This window comes from Bactrocera neohumeralis, unplaced genomic scaffold, assembly GCF_024586455.1.
Source record: "Bactrocera neohumeralis isolate Rockhampton unplaced genomic scaffold, APGP_CSIRO_Bneo_wtdbg2-racon-allhic-juicebox.fasta_v2 cluster10, whole genome shotgun sequence".
NCBI lineage: Eukaryota > Metazoa > Arthropoda > Insecta > Diptera > Tephritidae > Bactrocera > Bactrocera neohumeralis.
Window position 1 is genome coordinate 5,773,706 of NW_026089623.1, and position 22,813 is coordinate 5,796,518.

Below are 22,813 nucleotides of genomic sequence, written 5' to 3' on the forward strand. Positions count from 1 at the left end.
CCTAAAAACTGTTTGGAACAAATAAAACTAATCGAGATAGTCGAGTTCCGGATCTCTGATATCACGATTCAACTTGGTACACTTGTTCCATTGTGATAACGTGCGAAATCGAACTACCATCATGCCTACTTCTCATAAAATTGTATCTGATTCTTTCAACTTACAGTATACATACAATAAATAGTGAATTCAAAGTATACCTTCTGTTACCTAAAAATGTTGGAAATCGTGCTACAAATTATAAAACCATAAATTCTGAATACATAGACCTATAGACCTATTGCTAATTTTGGCACAATTCCGATTTCTTTGGCGCCGCGATTTGAAGGTACCGTTGGAAAGAGGAAGTCCTCCTGAAAAATATATGAGGTTATAGGTACCGCAAACGCTTAGTTTAGGAGATATTCGACCTTAAAGTTCAAAAATTCGCAAAATTCGAACATTTCAAGTAGCTATTTTACCACGTTAAACACACTTTATTCACATTTTTCTCTTCAAATTAATTAAATTACACTATAATCTTTTAAATAAATCCACATTTTACACTTTTAGTAGGTTTTTTTATATAAAAAATCTTTATTTTAAAAATTACATTTTACACTCTTTTGAACCTCATTTGTTTACCAAAAATTACGAAGAAATGGAGCGCTGCCATCTGTCTGAAATTCCTCTTTTTCGCAAAAATTCCTATATTCATGCATATGGATATTTTCTTTTTTAAATTTATTAAGCAAATAAGTAATATTATATACATGTATTAGTAATATTATATAATAATATTATATACATTTGTATAAGTAATATTATATAATAATATTGCGTAATAAAGTGTAAGGTGTACAGTACAGTACAGTACGAAAACTCAAATTTTGTTTCAATATGAGTGCATGATAACCGAAAAATATAACCACTTTATATCCGAAACTCATATTTTAAATATAATAATATATACATCGTCACTTAAAATACAAACCAGTGTATCATAAAAAATAAATGGAAATCGCTGACAGATATAATAACCAAAATGTATCAATTTCATAACGAAAACTTAAATTTTGTTTGAATATTGGATATAAAGTGGTTATATTTTTCGGTTATCATGCACTCATATTGAAACAAAATTTGAGTTTTGGATATAAAGTAGTTATATTTTTTGGTTATTATATCTGTCAGCGATTTCCATTTATTTTTTATGATACACTGGTTTGTATTTTAAGTGACGATGTATATATTATTATATTTAAAATATGAGTTTCGGATATAAAGTGGTTATATTTTTCGGTTATTATATCTGTCAGCAAAAAGTTAATATGTTTTTTATTTTTAACGCAGAAAGAAGTACTACGCGAAAGTACTACAGTCACCCCGGGTATTCGCTCGGCCAGGGTTATTTTTTTAGAGCGCGGCCGAAGGCCGCCAACGCAGAAAGGAGTACTACGCGATAGTACTTCAGTCACCCCGGGTATTCGCTCGGCCAGAGTTATTTTTTTAGAGCGCGGCCGAATGCCGCCAACGCAGAAAGGAGTGCTACGCGATAGTACTTCAGTCACCCCGGGTATTCGCTCGGCCAGGGTTATTTTTTTAGAGCGCGGCCGAAGGCCGCCAACGCAGAAAGGAGTACTACGCGAAAGTACTTCAGTCACCCCGGGTATTCGCTCGACCAGGGTTATTTTTTTAAAGCGCGGCCGAAGGCCGCCAATGCATAAAGGAGTACTTCGCGAAAGTACTTCAGTCACATAAATTACGTATTACACATATACTTATGTAGAAAGTATGTTTTTATGGTTAATATAGAAAAAAGAATCACGCGATAAAACAAACAAAGAAAAATTGTTAAAAATCCTACATATTTACTGTTTAAGATGTGGCAAGGCTCGTTTTCCTCATAATTGTAAACAATCTAACCTTTTCAACGATGAGTGTGCTAAGTGATTTTTAAATTACAAAATTTAGCTTAAAAATTGAAAAATAAATGTGAAATGAGAGCTTATTTCAAAGCTTAGAGTGTGTATTTAAATATACAAAGTAAAAAATGTGAAAAAATTTTGTGAAACATAGAGAAATATTATGTTTTCTTAGTGCAAATTTTTGAACTTTTAATCGTGAATATTTTAAAAAATATTAGTAATTTTTACATTATTTTTGGATATTCCTCCTCTGGAGGAGCTCCCCTATCCGTAGATACCCCATTTATACGGAAATTCGTTTTTTTTTACCCCTCCGCCAAAGTAATCGGAATCGTGCCCTAATTTTATACCAAAGTATATGTAGATTTCTGTTAGTTTGTTAGATTAGTGAAATTCGGAGAAAATATATTCCTGATAAATGTGTCTTAAGTTTAAAAATGTCCCATATACTTAAAATAGAGATTTTCAAACTACCAGTTCCCCTCTATATCGATCAATATGTGAAGCATCTTAATAAAAGTGAATTGTTCTCGTAATGCCAGAAATACATATACATATAAAATCGGGTTACTATTACGGCATATATGTACTTAATATAAACATTTCAAACTTCCGATTGACTTTATACCGTATATATAGGTAATAAGGAGAATTAAGTAAACGTATAATACTGAAAATACTAGAATTAAATACAAAATCTGTTGACAAATAACTCCATCTCCTATATACTCTGTAGACTTTATACCGAATACCAGTATATCGGCCAATAGATAGAAACTTGTTATCGAGTGAACTTGAGTAATGACATCAATCTAGTCCTCCTAATACTAATATACACCATATACATAATTATTATCGATGTTGCACTTGACTTTAAACTATTTATGATGGTCAATATGTGTGATACTTAATGAGATGAAGTAGCCATTTTTCCTAGTCCTAGCGCGGTCGGGCGCTAAAAATTAGTGAAATCATACACTGATATACACGTGGTATACTACAACCCATTTCCTTACTATAATTATTTCCCATTTTCTGGTCGATTTTTTTATAATATAAACAATATGAAGAAGTTCGAATACCAATTACCCGCCTGAAAAACAATAAAGCGGCGGAGGCCAATGGATTGCTGGCCGAGCTGTTCAAACACGGCGGCGAAGAACTGACAAGGAGCATGCATCAGCTTCTTTGTAAAATATGGTCGGACGAAAGCATGCCCAACGACTCGAATTTAAGTGTGCTATGCCCAATCCATAAAAAAGGAGACCCCACAATCTGCGCCAACTACCGTGGGATAAGCCTCCTCAACATCGCGTATAAGGTTCTATCGAGCGTATTGTGTGAAAGATTAAATCTACAAACTAATTGGCAAGACGAAATATCTCTAGTCATTAAACAAAAAGTCGTCGCACTCGCGTCTCGGCTCTCACGTCACTATTGACAGTCATAACTTTTAAGTTGCAGATAATTTCGTCTATTTAGGAACCAGTACTAGTACAGTGCAACAACAAAACAACGAACAAAAACAAAACTCTATAAGTCACTCATTATTCTCGTCCTGCTATATGGTGCAGAGGCTTGGACGATGACAACAACTGATGAGTCGACGTTGCGAGTTTTCGAGAGAAAGGTTCTGCGAAAGATTTATAGCAGAAACAGTCAAAAACGCTACTCTCTTCCTTCCTTTTCCTTCCTTAGCGAGCAAAATGTGTTAAAAGTTGAGCCCGTGGTAAAAACGCAGAAATCAGCCATCTTTGTTTGTTTTCATTTGAACAATGTTGCCATTGCTCAATACGCATATATAGTTTTGTACACATCTATGTTTTCAATTACAATTTTTTATAATGTAAAATATCAAAACTGAAAACAAACTATTAAAAATAGTTTATATATTTATAAATAATAGCATTCGACTCTGATTTTGAGTTATTTTAAGAAAATTTCAAACATATAGAAGACAACATTTATAATTACTACAGTATATCGAGATTGGCAACCCTGCGATGTGAGAGAGCAATCAGCTGACACGTTTCCACGGCAAAAATCCAAAAATCCTACGGCATCCTACGACAAAGAGAGAAGGGAGTAGCGTTTTTCACTGTTCACTTACATTGCGCGCCCATAAGATAGGTCGTATATGCTAGCACGGGCCACGAGTCTGAGTTTTTCACCTGCTATTATGATCCCTTGCGCGTTGGCCACGGCAAATATCGCATTCGATGGAACGATGAGCTGTATGAGACATTGTAAAAAGTTCAGCAAATTAAAAGAAAGCGGCTACGATGGCTAGGTCATGTTGTCCGAATGGACGAAAACACTCCAGCTCTGAAAATATTCGACGCAGTACCCGCCGGGGGAAGCAGAGGAAGAGGAAGACCTCCACTCCGTTGGAAAGACCAGGTGAAGAAGGACCTGGCTTCGCTTTGAGGTTCCAATTGGCGCCACGTAGCGAAAATAAGAAACGACTGGTGCGCTGTTGTTAACTCGGTTATAATCGCGAAAGCGGTGTCTACGGCAGTAAAGAAGAAGAACCAATATATTAAATTTACACATTTTGGTCGATTTTATACCACTTAATAGAATTGTGCTCATTAACTTTTGCTTATCTTATGAATGAAAAAATATTTTTAAATTGTGTAAAATAAGAAAGTAATATTTACTTTAACGAAAATGCCTTATCATGCAGCAAAGATTTATACTGTACTTACGGTAAAAAATTTTTCAAATGGATCAACTAAACTCAAAATTAGTTCTTTTTCATCTGCCACCAAGACGTCAGGGTATGGGAAAACTTCCGCTGAATGCATTTTTCCACGAAAAATATTCATCATAAATGACGAACTATTTTTTAATTGTGAACTTTTGGTATCACTCTTCATATCCTTCAAATCCATATTAGTTTGAGCCGAAAAATATCTGCAGATATAATTTCCAAAATGATTTAAATGATTATTATTATTTATGAAATAAGCAATTTAAGATTTACTATTTACTATGAGCAAAGTTTAGTAAGAATTTGTTAATACAGGGTTTGTCCGGAAAGTTATAGGACTGAGTCGATTTATACAAAATTTATTGAACCAATAGTTATAATTCTTTAAAAACTTTCAAAATAGGCTCCTTCTGCGTCGATGCAGCACTGCCAGCACGATTTCCAAGCGTCACGGAGGGCATTCTCCCGTCTCGCTTCCCTCCTCAGCTTTGTTTCTCTCCATTGCGACACGGCACTCTTCATCGTACCAGCTGTTTTTTTTTTTGCATTTTCTGAAAATCGCCGGTGTCGTTTGCAACTGTACGTAAAGAGCTGGAAATTCCGTCCCACAGTTCTCTTATACCGAGTTGGTGACAAGTGCTCTCAGAGAGCAGGAGTGCAAGCCGGGTATAAATCGTTCGGCTGCCTGTTGTGACTGAAGCTGCTAGTGTTTGTTGACGTGCGTTTTTTGCTGCACAAAGGCGGGTACGTGCTTTGGGTGACACAAGAGAGTGGTCCGAGTCAATGTTAGGACCTCGGAGACGTGTCTGCCATCTACCACAATATGATCGTTCTGGTTGGTGGCTTTTCGATCTATGCTGAAATCTAGTACTACAGTTAACCATATTTCGGGCTCCGGCGAAGTCAATCAGCTTCAACCCATTTTGGGTATGTTTCAACATGGAGGCTGAATCAACCGATCGTTGTGCCCAAGATATATTCTTTGCCCATGTTGATGTTAAAGTCGCCAAGCGCGATTTTGATATAGTGGCGGGGGCAGCTCTAATAGGTGCGCTTCAAGCGCACATAAATGACAGTCTTTCTCCCACCACGAATTTCACACTGAATTTGCGCTACTTTATATGGTCACTGTAGAAAATTCCACAAAGACCAATTTTTCTTAGGTCCAAATGATCTTTCAAAATGGTTTTCATTGATCCTACTGATATTCCAAGCATGCCAGTAAGATCTCTGACTGTTAATCATCGATTATCAAGCACCAATTCTATTATTTTATTGACCTGTTGATTATCAGTTGACACTTGCTCGTGACAAACAAACGTTCAGAAATTTTATCGTAAAAATGTACTTCAGTCAAGCGCATACTAAACACTAACGAGTTTTTGCGCGATATTTAAATTTAAAAGTCTTACTATTTTTGACCACAGTAGTATATACAGTATTCCAACAAAGTCTAGATATGGAATAGAAGAAAACACATTTGACAGATACCACTAAAAATTTGGACCATTTTATACCATGTTCCGATCAAAAACTTAGATTAGATTACATTCTAAGTCTAATCTAAGATGTCCTCGTAAAAACAAAGGCTGACATCACCGCCGTCCAAGAAATGCGATGGACGGGACAAGGACAGAGACGAGTAGGTCCTTGTGACATTTACTACAGTGGCCATATAAAGGAGCGCAAGTTTGGTGTTGGATTCGTGGTAGGAGAGAGACTCCGTCGCCGAGTACTATCAGTCACTGCGGTGAATGAAAGTCTGGCCACAATCCGCATCAAAGCGAGGTTCTTCAACATATCGCTGATCTGTGCCCACGCCCCGACGGAAGAGAAGGACGATGTGACCAAAGATACCTTCTATGAGTGCTTGGAGCGCACTTATGAAGGCTGCCCCCGCCACGATGTCAAAATCGTGTTTGGCGACTTTAACGCCAGGGTGGGCAAAGAAGGTATCTTTGGCACTACGGTCGTTAAATTCAGCCTCCACGACGAAACATCCCCAAATGAGTTGAGACTGATTGACTTCGCCGTTGCCCGAAATATGGTTATCTGTACTACTAGATTCCAGCATAAGAAAATTCATCAAGCTACCTGGCTGTCTCCGGATCGAAAAACTACCAACCAGATCGATCATGTTGTGATAGACGGAAGACACGTCTCCAGTGTTTTAGATGTGCGTGCGCTCCGAGGTCCTAACATCGACTCGCACCACTATCTCGTTGCAGCTAAGATTCGCACCCGCCTCTGTGCAGCAAAAAACGCGCGCAACCAAACACAAGGAAGGTTCGACGTCGAGAAGCTGCAATCACAACAGACAGCCGAACGATTTTCTACTCGGCTTGCACTCCTGCTCTCTGAGAGCACTCATCAACAACTCGGTATAAAGGAACTGTGGGACGGCATTTCAAATTCCTTACGTACATTGGCTTTCGGAAAGTGCAAAAGAACAGCTGGTACGACGAGGAGTGCCATGTCGCAGCGGAGAGAAAACAGGCTGCCTACCTTGCAACGTTACGATCGACCACTACACGTGCGGGATGGGATAGATACCGAGAGTTGAAGAGGGAAGCGAGACGCATTTGTAGACAGAAGAAGAGAGAGGCCGAAATGAGTGAGTACGAAGAGCTTGATAAGCTGGCCGACAGGGGTAATGCTCGAAAATTCTACGAAAAAATGCGGCGGCTTACAGAAGGTTTCAAGACCGGAGCATACTCTTGTAGAACCCCCAAAGGTGATCTAGTCACTGATGCCCAGAGCATACTTAAATTATGGAGGGAACACTTCTCCAGCCTGCTGAATGGCAGTGAACGCACAACGCCAGGAAAAGGCGAACCCGATTCCCCAATCGATGACGATGGAACAGACGTTCCTTTGCCCGACCATGAAGAAGTTCGAAATGCAATTACCCGCCTGAAGAACAACAAAGCGGCGGGGGCCGATGGATTGCCGGCCGAGCTGTTCAAACACGGCGGCGAAGAACTGATAAGGAGCATGCATCAGCTTCTTTGTAAAATATGGTCGGACGTGAGCATGCCCAACGATTGGAATTTAAGTGTGCTATGCCCAATCCATAAAAAAGGAGACCCCACAATCTGCGCCAACTACCGTGGGATTAGCCTCCTCAACATCGCATATAAGGTTCTATCGAGCGTATTGTGTGAAAGATTAAAGCCCACCGTCAGCAAACTGGTTGGAGTTTATCAGCGTGGCGTTAGACCAGGAAAATCAACAACCGACCAGATATTCACCATGCGCCAAATCTTGGAAAAGACCCGTGAAAGGAGAATCGACACACACCACCTCTTCGTCGATTTCAAAGCTGCTTTCGACAGCACGAAAAGGAGCTGCCTTTATGCCGCGATGTCTGAATTTGGTATCCCCGCAAAACTAATACGGCTGTGTAAACTGACGTTGAACAACACGAAAAGCTCCGTCAGGATCGGGAAGGATCTCTCCGAGCCGTTCGTTACCAAACGAGGTTTCAAACAAGGCGACTCCCTATCGTGCGACTTCTTCAACCTGCTCCTGGAGAAAATAGTTCGAGCTGCAGAACTAAACAGAGAAGGTACCATCTTCTATAAGAGTGTACAGCTGCTGACGTATGCCGACGATATTGATATCATCGGCCTCAATACCCGCGCCGTTAGTTCTGCTTTCTCTAGGCTGGACAAGGAAGCACAGAAAATGGGTCTGGTAGTGAACGAGGGCAAAACGAAATATCTCCTGTCATCAAACAAACAGTCGTCGCACTCGCGACTTGGCTCTCACGTCACTGTTGACAGTCATAACTTTGAAGTTGTAGATAATTTCGTCTATTTAGGAACCAGCATTAACACCACTAATAATGTCAGCCTGGAAATCCAACGCAGGATTGCTCTTGCCAACAGGTGCTACTTCGGACTGAGTAGTCAATTGAAAAGTAAAGTCCTCTCTCGACGCACAAAAGCTAAACTCTATAAGTCGCTCATAATTCCCGTCCTGCTATATGGTGCAGAGGCTTGGGCGATGACAGCAACCGATGAGTCGACGTTACGAGTTTTCGAGAGAAAAATTCTGCGAAAGATTTATGGTCCTTTGCGCATTAGCCACGGCGAATATCGCATCCGATGGAACGATGAGCTGTACGAGATATATGACGACATTGACATAGTTCAGCGAATTAAAAGACAGCGGCTACGCTGGCTAGGTCATGTTGTCCGGATGGATGAAAACACTCCAGCTCTGAAAGTATTCGACGCAGTACCCGCCGGGGAAGCAGAGGAAGAGGAAGACCTCCACTCCGTTGGAAGGACCAAGTGGAGAAGGACCTGGCTTCGCTTGGAATATCCAATTGGCGCCACGCAGCGAAAAGAAGAAACGACTGGCGCGCTGTTGTTAACTCGGCTATAATCGCGTAAGCGGTGTCTACGCCAATTAAGAAGAAGAATATATTCGCTAAACTATACCGTTCTCACTGCCATTGGAAATTTGTAAAACAGCTGTTTTTGAAATTAGAAAATTCAAATTCTTTCATATTTATTAAAAAGAAAACATTGTAATATCTTAAATCTTTATGAAAATATTGCTTTAAATATTTCACATTCAATGGAAATAATTGGTGCATTTTTTGATTTGGGAAGTCGATTCCAGATTAATTCAGATGCTTTGCTTTTAATTTTTCTTGTTTACATTCTTTCTCTTTGTAGTGGGTAAATATGTGATAAATTCCACACGAAGATTTCGAGTAGATAGCTAAAATCTCTTCGGTGACAGCCTTACCCGAACGTTACACAAGCTGATCACATAGTTTTGTAAACAAATGCCATGTCATTGTCCATCCTTGCATACTGAATATTTCGTTACATTCTTGAATTGATATCAAAAGTTTTATTGGCAGTTTCCATGACGATGGAATCTTGAAACAATTGTTGATTATCAAATTGCTGGCAGCCTATGTCAGGGCTTTTTTAACCAATTTTAACAAGTAGTCTGTATTATCAACTTGAAAGCAAGTTCTTGATCATATAACTGCCGAGTAAATCACGTGATTAAATGTCGGTTGGAACACTTAGCTTTAGTAAGTAACCTTACACATTGACCGATATATAAAGGTTACCGAAAGTTTGAAAAACTTATATCAGAAGAAAAGTCAGACATAGAGTTATACATCAGACAGCAGAGGAGACGGTAGTGAACTAGTATAGTGAAAACACACAAAGCATAACAGCTTAGCAAGGCCATAGGCACACACATACATATGTTCGCATATACTCCCTGCAAAAAATTGTGCGACTAATCTCTAAAGAGAGTATTCCGGGACTAGTCTCGATGTGGAACAATTGAGTATTAATTAGTCTCAAACGGGTATAATTGGAGATCAATTAGTCTCAATTAATCCCTATCGGGTACTATTGGGAAAAAAGTTAGAATTTTGGCAAAAATACATTCATAAATTTCAAAGCAAAGTTACTGAATTTCCTTCCATTCAATTATCATAACCTATTACATTTAAAAAAAAACCATAAGTAATGAATTTCGTACATGTCTTTGCACTAGCAAGAGGCGGTGTACAAAAACATTGAAACTTTTTACAAACTGAAAAATTTTTATAAGAAATTGTAATCAGAACGAAAGATAATTGAACTATCTCCATTTTCATATGCGTTAACATTGTATGTATATTTTTAAACATGCTTATAAAACAAAGCCCATGCTAACAACATTTTGTATTTCGACATGTACTTTTGACTTGCATAAAACAATAAATATAGCCTTGAAGCATTTACAAAATAAATGAATTTTTTTTTAATTCATTATGGATTAGAAGATAATTAAACTATCTTTCTTTTAGTATACATTAACATTAACAATTTCCAAACATTTTTATGAAAAATAGCTTTTTCTAACAGAATTTTATATTTCAATCATGTACGTATTTGACTTAAGAGCGGCATTCAAATGTAGACTTCCGTGATGATACTTGGTTTTTAATAAAATCTGGATCTGTAAAAGCATTGATAATAGATTCAAGAGCAACAATATAATCCACCAATAAATGCTTACTTAAAAAAACCAACATACCTTATTATCAAATCCCCTGCAGAACGTTCCAGACTCTGATAAAATAACCAACTGTTGCGCCGGCTATCACATCTGTTGGTTGCTTATGTGATTAGACGTAGAACAAAACAGTTGCATGCTGCAATAATTCATAATATAATTAATTTATTGTGAGATTTACACAACTATATTTCAATAAAAACTTACCAATTGCTTCATTTGGTTGTTTATCTGCACTTCTGCGACTATGTTTACATTTAAATACAGTGTTGTTAAGTTAGGGAAATTTCCCTTTTTTTGTGCTACTTACAAACAAAGGGGAAATTTCATCAATGTACTTTTTCTTAAATATCGTCGAGCTAAATGATATAACCTAAAAGATAAATATTTAAGACGTTTGGAGATTTGATTTTAATACCTACATTTCGATTCGAAGTGAAATTTAGGTTATAATGATTAATAACCTGATGTTAGAAACAATTAATATGCAAGAGAATATTTTCGCTATACACGAAATCTCAATCTTTGTACTTTTTGTATCACTTATGGTTCAAAGAAATGATTATTTATAATAGCTTTTTCTTCAATAAGAAGATACAATACTGCTTTAAGTAAAAGCCTGGATATTAGGCATGCTGTCAATTATTCTCTAAGCATAGACCTTTGTTTCTGCAAATATTTAGTAAGCTGTAGATCTGAGCAAAGCTTGTATTTTATAAGCATATTATCATTTTTAACAATTATTGATTTGGATTTAAAACCACTCAAGCCAATTCATTTTGAAAATTGTGAGCCTTTTCAACCTAAGCTCGAAAATGTCTTACGTAGTTAACAAATAAATGTATGTATCGAGATAGTTCCAAGGCAGTACTATCGATAATATTTCCCGTATAATCGGTAATGTGCGGCCACTAGTTTTGCAACAGATGATTTTTAAAAAGTAAGAAGTGCGAAAAGTGAAAATTGAAAATCTGTTTGGCTAAATCAACATTATTAAAACAAATAAAAGAAAAAAGGAGTAGCAGCAAAGTGAGAAAAGGAGTTTTTGTACAAGATGAGTAAGGTAAGCAAGCGTCACCTAAGGAGAATAATAAGTAGGGAAAGAAAAAAGAATCGTGAAAAGTTAAGACTAGGTAGAAATTACGCTGTGTCGACCGTGTCCACTGCTAGGATTGCTGGAAATGTAGAGGAGGTTCTACCATATGTGCCAAGTCGCTCAGTGGAAGTCCCATTTCAGCAGAAATTGAAAATGTGGTCAATTCGTAATAAAATAAGCCACAAAAGCCTTTCTGAACTGCTTGCACTTCTTGCAGCAGAAAATATTAAAGTACCTAAAAGTGCACAATCTCTATTAAGAAATAAGCCCCAGTTAATGGTGCAAAATATGAGCCCGGGACTTTTTTGTAATTTTGGCATTAAGGCGCAGCTATATAAAATTGGGGAAAAATTGCTTGATTATAACACCATAATTGCAGATATTCATTTTTTTTATGGAAACAATTACTAATTTTTCTTTTTTTCTTGAGCATTTCAAAAAATATGGAGCACCAAATCCCAAAACGTCGACCACAGCAATTCCAATGAAAAAGGCAAGATGTAGGTATTCATCATTTAACAATTATAATCCGTAATTCATAAAAACTTAAAACAAACTTTGCTTTACAGATGGCATTGACACTGCCCACCTTGGACAAAACATTAGTGTATCCAGTGAATGCACTATAGGTGAAGACATCTTCGAAAATGTATTTAGAAAACTACTATTACACTTAAAATGCCTTAATTTTTAGAATCACGTGGGATCAGCGTTTCAACGTCGGCCACTAAATATACCAATGGTAAATTCTTTTAGTAATAGTAAATTTGAATTTGTATGTTCGTCTATGATTCGATAATCTGTACTCTGGAGCATTTAAATTTATTGTTTTAGAATCCAACCAAGGCGTGTTTGAAGTTGTTTGCTGCAGCCACTGCAACACGTTTGAAAAGCAGTTACAGGATATTGGCAAAAAATTAGACGACCTGCAATTGATAGTCGAAGCACAGAATACTGCTATAATGGATGCAATAGCGGTCCAAAAGGTGGCGACTGAGCAATTGATTCGCCAAGAATCAAAAAATGCACCCATCACAAAATATTTCCCAATAAGTGACGTCCCAGAAATGCATCAGTTGGAGGAAAAAATTACCCATACTAACAGAGATGTATATGTAAGTTAATTTGATATATAGATTTATATCATAGCTCAGTTTACAAATATTATTTAAACATATTTTATAGGAATCTGCGATGTCTGCTATATTATGCAACAATCTCAGAAATATAAGGCTGCTGTTAAATAAGGACGTCATAGCGTCAATAAACGTGGATGGTTCACATGGAAAGATAAGCTTAAAATCTTTCCCAAATTTTTATGCTTCATTGACTGGTAAGATAAATATTCCATACCATTGTTTTACACATATGTATGTTTTTATTTCAAGTTAAATTAAATCTTCTTTTCATTTAGGAGCCATTGCCAAATTACCATTTAAGGGATTGTCGCCGGAGGAAGCGCTGCGCAAAGCCATTGCTTTCGAAAAAGCTAAATGCTTTAAGAAAGCTTATCGACAAAAAAAAGAAGAATTCTGCATCTTAAACTACTACCCCTCCAATTGTTTTTTTTTTTTTAATATAAAACTGCAATAGTACAAAGTTGTAGTATTTCAGACTTTAAATTCTGACTTCTTATTTCTGGACTGAATTTTTCTTTTATAATTTTTATTATAAAATTATTTAAAAAATGTGATTTATAAAACTCGTAAAGAAACCAGAACGAATATTTATTTTAAAATTTTCGCAGCTAAAAACTCACAAGAAATATTCTCCTAAAAGTTTGTAGCCCATTTTATTTCGTTTTTTTTTCTTAAAGAATAAATTTTGTTCATGCGTTATATGAAAGCAAGAAATCAACGCGAACTTTTTGAGTGGAGTACAAAACTGCGTAAACGATTTTTTTAAGGTACATTTTTTTAAATTTTGATGATAATTTCTTTCATGAGTTTTGCAAAAATTTTGATTTGTCAGATTTATGTTAGAGAAGCTGTATTTAAAGTGTTTAAAGTCAATTAAATAAAAATACATATTTTAAAACGAAGGCTTCGGATAAAATTTATCTTAATTGTTAAAGGGATTTTAGAGGTTTTATAACGACTGGTCTCATTCTGCTACCATTGCGACCTACAAAGCGACTAGTCCCTTTTTATACCCATTTGGGTATAAATGGGTACAATTAGTCTCTTCATAGGACATGCTCGAACAAAAGGGAACAGTTCAGTCCATACAAAGAGATGTAAAGTGGGATTAGTCGCATGTTCCTTTGCGACTAATCCCGGACACATCCCGGACTAGTCGCATTTTTTGCAGGGCTTGTATAGCTATGAACAATACACACAAACAGTGCAGTGAATATTAAAGTGAAGTGAAACAGTGGAAACAAAACATTGCAATCCGCGTTGTGACCAAACTTCAACTCAGCAATGACTTTACCTAACCCTTCATTCCTGAACAAGGGTGAGCTTACCGCTCTTGCTCAATCCCTTCGTTAATACCTGCTCTCAATAGAGGAGTGCCTCCGACTCCCCGAACGCCGACGACGCTACCACCTCCTCCTCTCCCGAAAATGAACATAATTGACGACTTCCTGTCATCATCCTCATCCGACGAAGGCGAGGACCTCGCGCCCCTTAACCCTGGTCGAGACCAACGGTCTGATACACTTAGTCGAGACCAATGGTGCTTGGCAATGCACCTCTGAACTACCTGAAAAAGAAAAATGAAACTCGTATGCGGCTTTTAAAATGAAATACAACGCATTCCTTTTCGTTGATTTTTTGATTTATTTAGGAGCATATGAATTATTTTTGAGCGATTTTTCAACTGATTTTATGATGATGGGTCCTGAATAAAAAAAAAACATATGTAATCAATTTTCGAATGCTGTTGACAAACTGGATTTGAACATTTAGAACAGAAAAATTGAGTTTTACGACGCAATTTATCGCTTTCTTGCAAACAAAGTCTGCAATCTCTCCTTCCTTTGAGTGTGTCAGCACCTTTTGATGTTGAAGCTACTAATCGTGATGGGATGTTGAGTGAACGACCGAAAAAGGATTCAAAAGCCAAACGACAAGATAGATGTTTGATGACATTGGGATTGTTCATACGATTTTCGATATTGGGCGTTGCCAATGTTCTCGATAAATTGTAAAGTGCGTCGTGCATCCTTTTTATCTAGATGGTCGATTTCTATGCAAACTAGGAAAGCAGCCAATCCCATCACATCCAACAAGTTGCAAAAAAAGGCAAATGTCCATCGTTTCGTTGGCCGTTTTGTAGTGTAATGGGTAACCATCTGATCCATCCAGTCAACGCCGGCCTTTGTTGAATTATAAAATAAAATTGCTTCCGGTTTTTTGGCTTCACCTTCACAATCCTTTGTGTAGTGTAGGGTTGAAATCAAATTGACTGCCTTGTTCTTTTTCGGAACATAGCTACAAATCACTTCACGCTCTCCTCCTTTTTTCCCGTGTACAATATACCTTGCAATGGGTATTTTGGTTGTGAGTCACATGCCCACCAGATTTTCACACCGTATTTGGCTGGTTTTGATGGTATGAATTGCGTAAACTTTGTCTTGCCACGATACGGAAACACTTGCTCATCAATCGTTACATTTTCTTACGGCTCACAGTTTCTGTCGAGGTTTTCATTTAAAAAATTCCATATATCGCGAATTGCGGCAGCCTTATCAGATTGTAGTCGGAATGAACGTGTGCGGCCATCATCGAAACGGATATATCGCGTCAATAACTTGAATCGTTTGAGTGGCATCGCCGCTTGAAAGATGGGAAAAGCATCTGTTTGCCACAAAAGTGGTGTAAACTGCATATTATTGTGCGTTACACCAGAAGCAATAAGAGTGCTAGTGAAATTCACCCAAACTTTAGGTTTTGAGGTTAGATTTTCTGCATGCAATATTGCAAATTGGTCTCTTCCATAACGATTTGTTTGACTGATGATAATGAACGAAATATTGGTAGTAAAAAACTGTTTGAATACCCCAATGGGAACAGAGTTTTGTTGCTTCGGTCCAGGCCTAAAGCGCATAATATTGTGTGCACGAGTACGAATTGCTTCATTAGAGTCTTTTTTCCATTCTGCTCCATCTTTACCGTGGTAAGAAGTTTCAGTAGCAGCTGGTGTTTCACGCTATTCTTCTTCTACACCTTCGATTACTTTCTCTTCGTCGCTATCTAATATTTCATTCGGCTCGATTTCGACTTCATTTTCAATATCCGATACATCTTCAAATGGCACATAATCGACATCTCTATCATCGTTATCGCTTTCGAATGGATCCACTTCTTCACGCACAACATCATTACTTTCATTTTGAATGTCATTTACCAATGCTGATGTTAAGCGATCATAAAAATCTGCACTGATGTTTCTAGAACGTAATCGTGTATTATACACATATTCCACTTCATCACTCATTATTATAACCAAAGCGAACAGAATAATAAAAAAACAAGATGAGAACTGGCGCGAAATATGCGTATTTTCACAGTACATGTTGAGCGTTCAACTATGTCATCAACTGACTTGCATAATACAGAAAACGAATTCATTAGAGAGAGAGGAGAAGAACACTGTAGCAAAAATAAACACACAAAATCCTGGTTTTGTTTGTAAACACACTCCTCTTTTGACTGTTTCCCTCTTTTTCTCTGCTTTCGCACGAAAAAGTCGAGCGCAAAGAGCTCGCTATAGACCCGAATGAACATATTTATGCATGTGAGTATGTTTATATGAGTGCTAGATAAACATACAAACCAATTTGGACATGCAACGAACATGAAAACAGAAAAATCAACCGTGCGAAGTGATAGAAACATACCAAAGTTCATACAGCACCATTGGTCTCGACTAAGGTGTAATATTATAATATCCTTTTTTCGTCCTTTTCGATACGATATCCTTGAACTTTTTTTCTGAATTCTATAGACAATAAAATTCTAGGAAGCTACCTGGAAGCGCAAGTCGTTTGCTACACTCTAAATATATTTAGATAACATTTAAAAACAAAATATGCCTGGCCAGACCCGTTGGTCTCGATGAGGGTTAAGGAAAACAACCCTGCACCAATACGAATCCTCCGGAAGGAATCGTGGGAGATCCGCCAAGGTGATTTCAGAAGCCATCCTGGATTACTCCGAAACCGTCGACGGGTTCCTCGCAATCACATCTGCGCTGGAAAAGCACAGCGTTCGCTACACAACTAACCAGCTCCATCAGGACAAAGACATGACTGTCGTCATCAGAGGCGTCCTTGAATGAATGATAAAAGCTTCCTCAGTGAATTGAGGATGAAAAACCCAGCGGCGAAGAGCGTACACCGCATGCGCAAGGGCTCAAAAACATTGCCCCTAATAACGGTCAATCTCGACCCTTCGCATTCCTCAGCGAAGGCAATATTTAACTTGAGGACAGTCGCTGGTCTCAACGTCAAAGGCCAACAGGAAAAGCAAGGGCTCACATCCCGGCACCTTTCGGGGTTGCCCTAAGGCCCCCAAAAACCACCAAAACGGACCTCCAAAAAATGTCGACCCCTCAAAATTCTAAATGCTCTTTTACATAGAGCCACTTGTCCCCCAGCAAAGCCCACACAACAGCCCCATTCCCTACCACGACCCCAAGAATGCCCTTTTTCCTACGCCGAGGTTACCAAAAACGCAACCAAAAATCATAATCCTACCCCGAATATATGAATTGCAATAAGAAACCTCAAACTTAAACCCTTCACCAATGTATGCGGTATAATGTCAACAGGGACTTGGAAAATTATTATATAGTGTATAGGGGGAGGGGGAGTATATATCGGGTGATTTTTTAAGAGCTTGATAACTTTTTTTTAAAAAAAACGCATAAAATTTGCAAAATCTCATCGGTTCTTTATTTGAAACGTTAGATTGGTTCATGACATTTACTTTTTGAAGATAATTTCATTTAAATGTTGACCGCGGCTGCGTCTTAGGTGGTCCATTCGGAAAGTCCAATTTTGGGCAACTTTTTCGAGCATTTCGGCCGGAATAGCCCGAATTTCTTCGGAAATGTTGTCTTCCAAAGCTGGAATAGTTGCTGGCTTATTTCTGTAGACTTTAGACTTGACGTAGCCCCACAAAAAATAGTCTAAAGGCGTTAAATCGCATGATCTTGGTGGCCAACTTACGGGTCCATTTCTTGAGATGAATTGTTCTCCGAAGTTTTCCCTCAAAATGGCCATAGAATCGCGAGCTGTGTGGCATGTAGCGCCATCTTGTTGAAACCACATGTCAACCAAGTTCAGTTCTTCCATTTTTGGCAACAAAAAGTTTGTTAGCATCGAACGATAGCGATCGCCATTCACCGTAACGTTGCGTCCAACAGCATCTTTGAAAAAATACGGTCCAATGATTCCACCAGCGTACAAACCACACCAAACAGTGCATTTTTCGGGATGCATGGGCAGTTGGCCACCAAGATCATGCGATTTAACGCCTTTAGACTATTTTTTGTGGGGCTACGTCAAGTCTAAAGTCTACAGAAATAAGCCAGCAACTATTCCAGCTTTGGAAGACAACATTTCCGAAGAAATTCGGGCTATTCCGGCCGAAATGCTCGAAAAAGTTGCCCAAAATTGGACTTTCCGAATGGACCACCTAAGACGCAGCCGCGGTCAACATTTAAATGAAATTATCTTCAAAAAGTAAATGTCATGAACCAATCTAACGTTTCAAATAAAGAACCGATGAGATTTTGCAAATTTTATGCGTTTTTTTTTTTAAAAAAAGTTATCAAGCTCTTAAAAAATCACCCGATACTTGTCTGTATCCATTTTTAAGAAAAGGGTACTATATACTTAGGAAAATTATTATCTCTGAATTTCAATAATACAAGTATACATGTATTTCACACTCACTGGGATTCACATCTTCGGTAACGGGAGGCTTGAACAGTTATTGTCCGGTTTAGGAATTTTTATACTTGAGATGTAAGACCAAATTTGATTCAAATTAGTACAGCTGGTCCGGTCTTACGATATGGCATTTCACCGATATGTGACGGTCCAGTGGCTTAATTTTGACACTGGTCCCTTGCATCCCCTTGTCCTCAAGGAGAGAAGGTTCCGTCTGCTCAGGACCCAGAGAAAACTGTTACCGAACACGGTAAGCGGAAAACTTCTCAAGATCCGCTTCCAAATACCTCCAATTCAGCTAATAAAAACTTTGTTGTAATACCGCGGGAAAAGGCAATTTTTATCTCGAGACATGCTGCGGATACCACAATCGATGATATAAAAAGTTATATCTCGTCGAAATTAAAAACGGTAGATACAGACTTTCGTAAATTTAATTTCAAATACAACAGGGATATTTCGTCGTTTAAGATCGACGTATCCGCTGACAATTTTCAATTGATACTTGACAACTCATTCTGACCACCTGGGGTCTTTGTGCGCGAATTCGAGCACAAACTTGATAAGACCCCTGTAGTTATCACTAAAATGCCAAGAAATTCAGTGGATACAAAAAACTAATTAACAATAATTCGCTGATTATTTATTATCAAAATGTTAGAGGGCTTAATAAAAAACTTACTGATTTGTATTTAAATAGCATTCATTGTAACTTTAAAATCATTGCTTTCACAGAAACTTGACTAAAACCCCACATTTTTGATAACGAAATATTCAACAGCGAATTCGAAATCTTTAGATATGACCGGCTGAACAGAAAAGGAGGTGATGTCTTATTTGCTGTTCATTCTTTAATTCCATCTGAAGTAGTCGATGTCCCGCATGCAGACTTCATTGAATTTAAGTGCATTCGTATTTCCGCTAATAGTGGCCATATCTACTTAACATTGTCTTATATACCGCCTCACTCTGACATATCTGTATACATATATGCAGCATGATTCATTAATAAGTAATGTTTTCTCAATGGTTAATGATACTGATTCCATGATTGTTTTGGGAGATTTCAACTTACCGTGCGTAACATGGAAATCTATTGATGATCACACCATCCCTATTAGCACTCGTTCATGTTTTAACGAGTTCTTAGATGAAATGTCGGAGTTGGGTCTTAACCAAATTAATTTAATTTCAAACGAGTTTGTAAGTTCTTAGATCTAGTTTATGTTGATAACGCTTCAATGATCTCTGTTGTCCGATGTGATCCTTTGGTTCGGCCAGAGGACTCGCATCATCCTGTTTTGGAAATTAAAATCGAAATCATAGCCAACTTTGCTCATAATAATACACAAGACCTTTTTTTCGGTTCAACTTTGCGAAAGCTAATTTTAAGAAGATTAAATACGAACTTTCTAAAGTAACTTGGCCAGATTACAGTGGCAACATTTAATTTAGTGCTTCCCGCCTTAATGAAACTATTTTAAATTTATTTGAAAAATGTGTTTCGAAGTGTGTTGTTACTCAAAAAATGAGTTCTAATTTATGGTTTTCGAAAGAATTATGTAAATTAAAAAAATAGAAAATCGAAAATTTCGTGCTTTTAAACTTTTTAAAAAAACTGGTTTAGTTGCTGACTATTCAAAATGTTCTTATATTATTCTTATAGTAATTATATAAATAAAGTAAAAAATAATATTATACGTAATCCAAAATTGTTCTATGGTTTCGTCAACTCCAAACGCAGGATTTCTAATTTTCCGTCCGCTATGAAATATAAGTCTAGTATGTCTAGTGACAATCTGTTTCTAATATGTTCGCTGAATATGTCCAATTACTCTCCAAAATCTCCAAAAAATGTTCCGCATCAGCACAAGTTATGTCCGATTTCTGTCAATGCACCTATCATTTCCGAAGCGGACGTCTTATATCAGTTAAATATGTTAGAACAATCATACAATTATGGCCCAGATATGATTCCCTCATGCTTTCATAAGAAATGTGCCAAATATATATACCAACACCTAACAAAACTATTTAATTCATCTCTTATGCAAGGTTTATTTCCATGCATAAGGAAAAAGTCATTTATAATTCCTTTACATTAGAGTGGATTTAGGTCATCTATTGAAAACTATAGGGGAATAGCAAAGTTGTCTGCAATACCTAAACTCTTTGAAGCAATTATAACAGACGACATAACCTTCCGGATCTCTCCACTAATTTCTTGTTCTCAGCACGGTTTTCGTAAAGGGAAATCTACCATAACTAATTTGCTTGAATTTGTATCACATGTATCAACGGGCTTTAGGGAGAATAAGAATACTGATGTTATATATACAGATTTTAGTAAAGCTTTTGATAAAGTAAACCATTCAATTCTTTTGAATAAACTTGATCTTCTTGGTTTTCAACCAATATTTCTAAAATGGGTTGCTTCTTATCTTAGTAATAGAATTCAACAAGTCATATTTAAAGATACTTTTTCTGACATAATCAATGTTCCTTCAGGCGTTCCTCAAGGTAGCCATCTTGGTCCAATTCTGTTCTTGTTATTTATTAACGACATATCATCTGTTGTTAAGTTTTCAAAAGTTTTATTATATGCTGACGATGTAAAACTTTTTAAATCGTATACTTCAAACAGCGAAAGATATCAGTTGCAAACAGACTTAAACAACCTAGTTTCTTGGTGTGATAGAAATGACATGCCATTGAACCTTAAAAAATGCAGAGACCCTACTTCATACGCAATAAAAAACTTTAGGTAGGAGCAAGTAAGCAGTTTTGTTGATCTGGGAGTAAATATGGACACAAAACTCAATTTTAATCTTCACGCATCTTCCACGGGTTTTAAAGCGAAAGGCGCTCTTAGTTTTGTAAAACTTTATTCTAAAAAATTTAGAGATCCGCTTACCACAAAAATTCTTTTTACATCTCTGGTGAGGCCTATATTGGAGTATGCTTCTGTGGGTTGGAACATTAGTTACCAAGTCCATTCGGATAAGTTAAGAGTCCGTTCAAAACCAATCTTAAATCATGTGCATTGGGATTCCAGGTTAAATCTTCCCCCTTACACTAACCGTTTAAAACTTATAAATCTCCCGACACTCGCTAGTCGTAGGGGGATGCTTGGTATAATATATCTTGTAAAACTTATCAATGGGTCAGTCTGTAGCCCATCTCTCTTATCTGATATTAATTTTAACGTTCCCGCTTGCTCTACCAGGCAGTTTAGACCCTTACTTTTAAAATTTTCTAGAACAAATTTTGAGTTAAATGAACCTTTCCGCCGTATATGTCATGATTTCAATTCTCATTCCAGCACATTTGATCTAACAGACTCACTCTTTACCATTAAAAAAATTATTTTATCTACTCTAAAAAAGTAACATTTAAAAATTATAACTATAATCTGATTCTTAATTTTGGCTCTTCAAAATTCATGTTTCTGTAGCTGACAGCTTAAGATCGCAACGCTTAAAACTCTCTTGCCTTTTATGACTCGACTGATACCGCCCGTTCGCGGATTGCGCCCTTCGCGTCGGTTGGGCGGGAGGAGGGTAATCGTTTATTATTAACGTCTCTGACGCATTTAATTGTTGAGTTATCGTACTTTTGGTAGTTGTCAACTATCCATTATATGGGGAATGGGCGGGATTTAGCAATATAGGAACATGTTGCTAGAGTACATATAAAAAATATTCGTTCAATGCAGTTTTGAGTGACAACGAGTTTTTTTTTACACACAAACACAACCACTATGAGTAGTATGATTCTTCAAGTAATAAAAATATATATATTTTTGTGTTGCCAACCGAAGTTTGTTTCACACAAATCAAACAAAATTTATGAGGAATATGGTTACTGGTATTGAAAAGGGGGTAATTTACGACATTGTCGAAAAAAGGGCAAGTTTCGATACTTTTTGTTTAAACCGCCGCCATTTTGTCAAATTTCAAAAAATAAAAGCTTCCATACTACCAACTTACAGAAAAAACTGATTCGAAAAACATGCGAAGTATAAATTAAAAATTCACCTTTCAATTGGATCGCAGTAGTATGTAGCTACGGTTTGTTAATATTCAAAATATTTCGAAATGGCCGCCCACAAATTAGCTTCATTCAGCATTCATCTAAAGTAGAATATGCTT

The 22,813-nt window shown here is 37.1% G+C and overlaps 2 protein-coding genes and 1 long non-coding RNA gene across 8 annotated transcripts in view; 1 reads left to right on the forward strand and 2 right to left on the reverse strand.

Moving 5' to 3' along the window:
• Nucleotides 1–22,813, reverse strand: part of LOC126764845 (very long-chain specific acyl-CoA dehydrogenase, mitochondrial) — a 53,873-nt gene that overhangs the window by 19,136 nt on the left and 11,924 nt on the right. For 3 of the 4 annotated variants that reach the window (XM_050482439.1, XM_050482437.1, XM_050482438.1), the window contains exon 2: nt 4,616–4,823. In XM_050482439.1, the coding sequence (XP_050338396.1) occupies nt 4,616–4,801 (186 nt within the window). In that variant the 5' untranslated portion in view covers nt 4,802–4,823. Of the gene's footprint in view, nt 1–4,615; nt 4,824–19,737; nt 19,959–22,813 lie in introns of all 4 variants that reach the window. The other variant, XM_050482440.1, reaches the window with a different exon arrangement.
• Nucleotides 1,512–4,568, reverse strand: LOC126765022 (uncharacterized). Its single transcript, XR_007668238.1, has 2 exons — nt 4,079–4,568; nt 1,512–3,971 (listed from the first exon to the last, which is right to left on the reverse strand). It is a non-coding gene; the product is annotated as an uncharacterized LOC126765022 (long non-coding RNA).
• Nucleotides 11,564–13,772, forward strand: LOC126764896 (uncharacterized). 3 transcript variants are annotated; one of them, XM_050482573.1, is made up of 7 exons: nt 11,564–11,725; nt 12,189–12,258; nt 12,328–12,387; nt 12,453–12,500; nt 12,593–12,873; nt 12,944–13,091; nt 13,173–13,772. In XM_050482573.1, the coding sequence occupies exons 1-7, from the start codon at nt 11,717–11,719 to the stop codon at nt 13,349–13,351; spliced, it is 795 nt and encodes a 264-aa protein (XP_050338530.1). In that variant the 5' UTR covers nt 11,564–11,716; the 3' UTR covers nt 13,352–13,772. The 3 variants fall into 3 exon arrangements, 2 of the variants coding, with proteins under 2 accessions (XP_050338530.1, XP_050338529.1); XM_050482572.1 differs by having other exon boundaries at nt 11,564–12,258; XR_007668113.1 differs by having other exon boundaries at nt 11,564–12,262; nt 12,328–12,500.

Bases quoted from the DNA above. Each gene is read 5' to 3' on its own strand.
- LOC126764896 (XM_050482572.1), top strand. From the start codon at position 12,153: ATGGAAACAATTACTAATTTTTCTTTTTTTCTTGAGCATTTCAAAAAA. The intron at 12,259-12,327 runs GTAGGTATTCAT...TTTGCTTTACAG, and splicing joins TCCAATGAAAAAGGCAAGAT to ATGGCATTGACACTGCCCAC. The intron at 12,501-12,592 runs GTAAATTCTTTT...TTATTGTTTTAG, and splicing joins GGCCACTAAATATACCAATG to AATCCAACCAAGGCGTGTTT.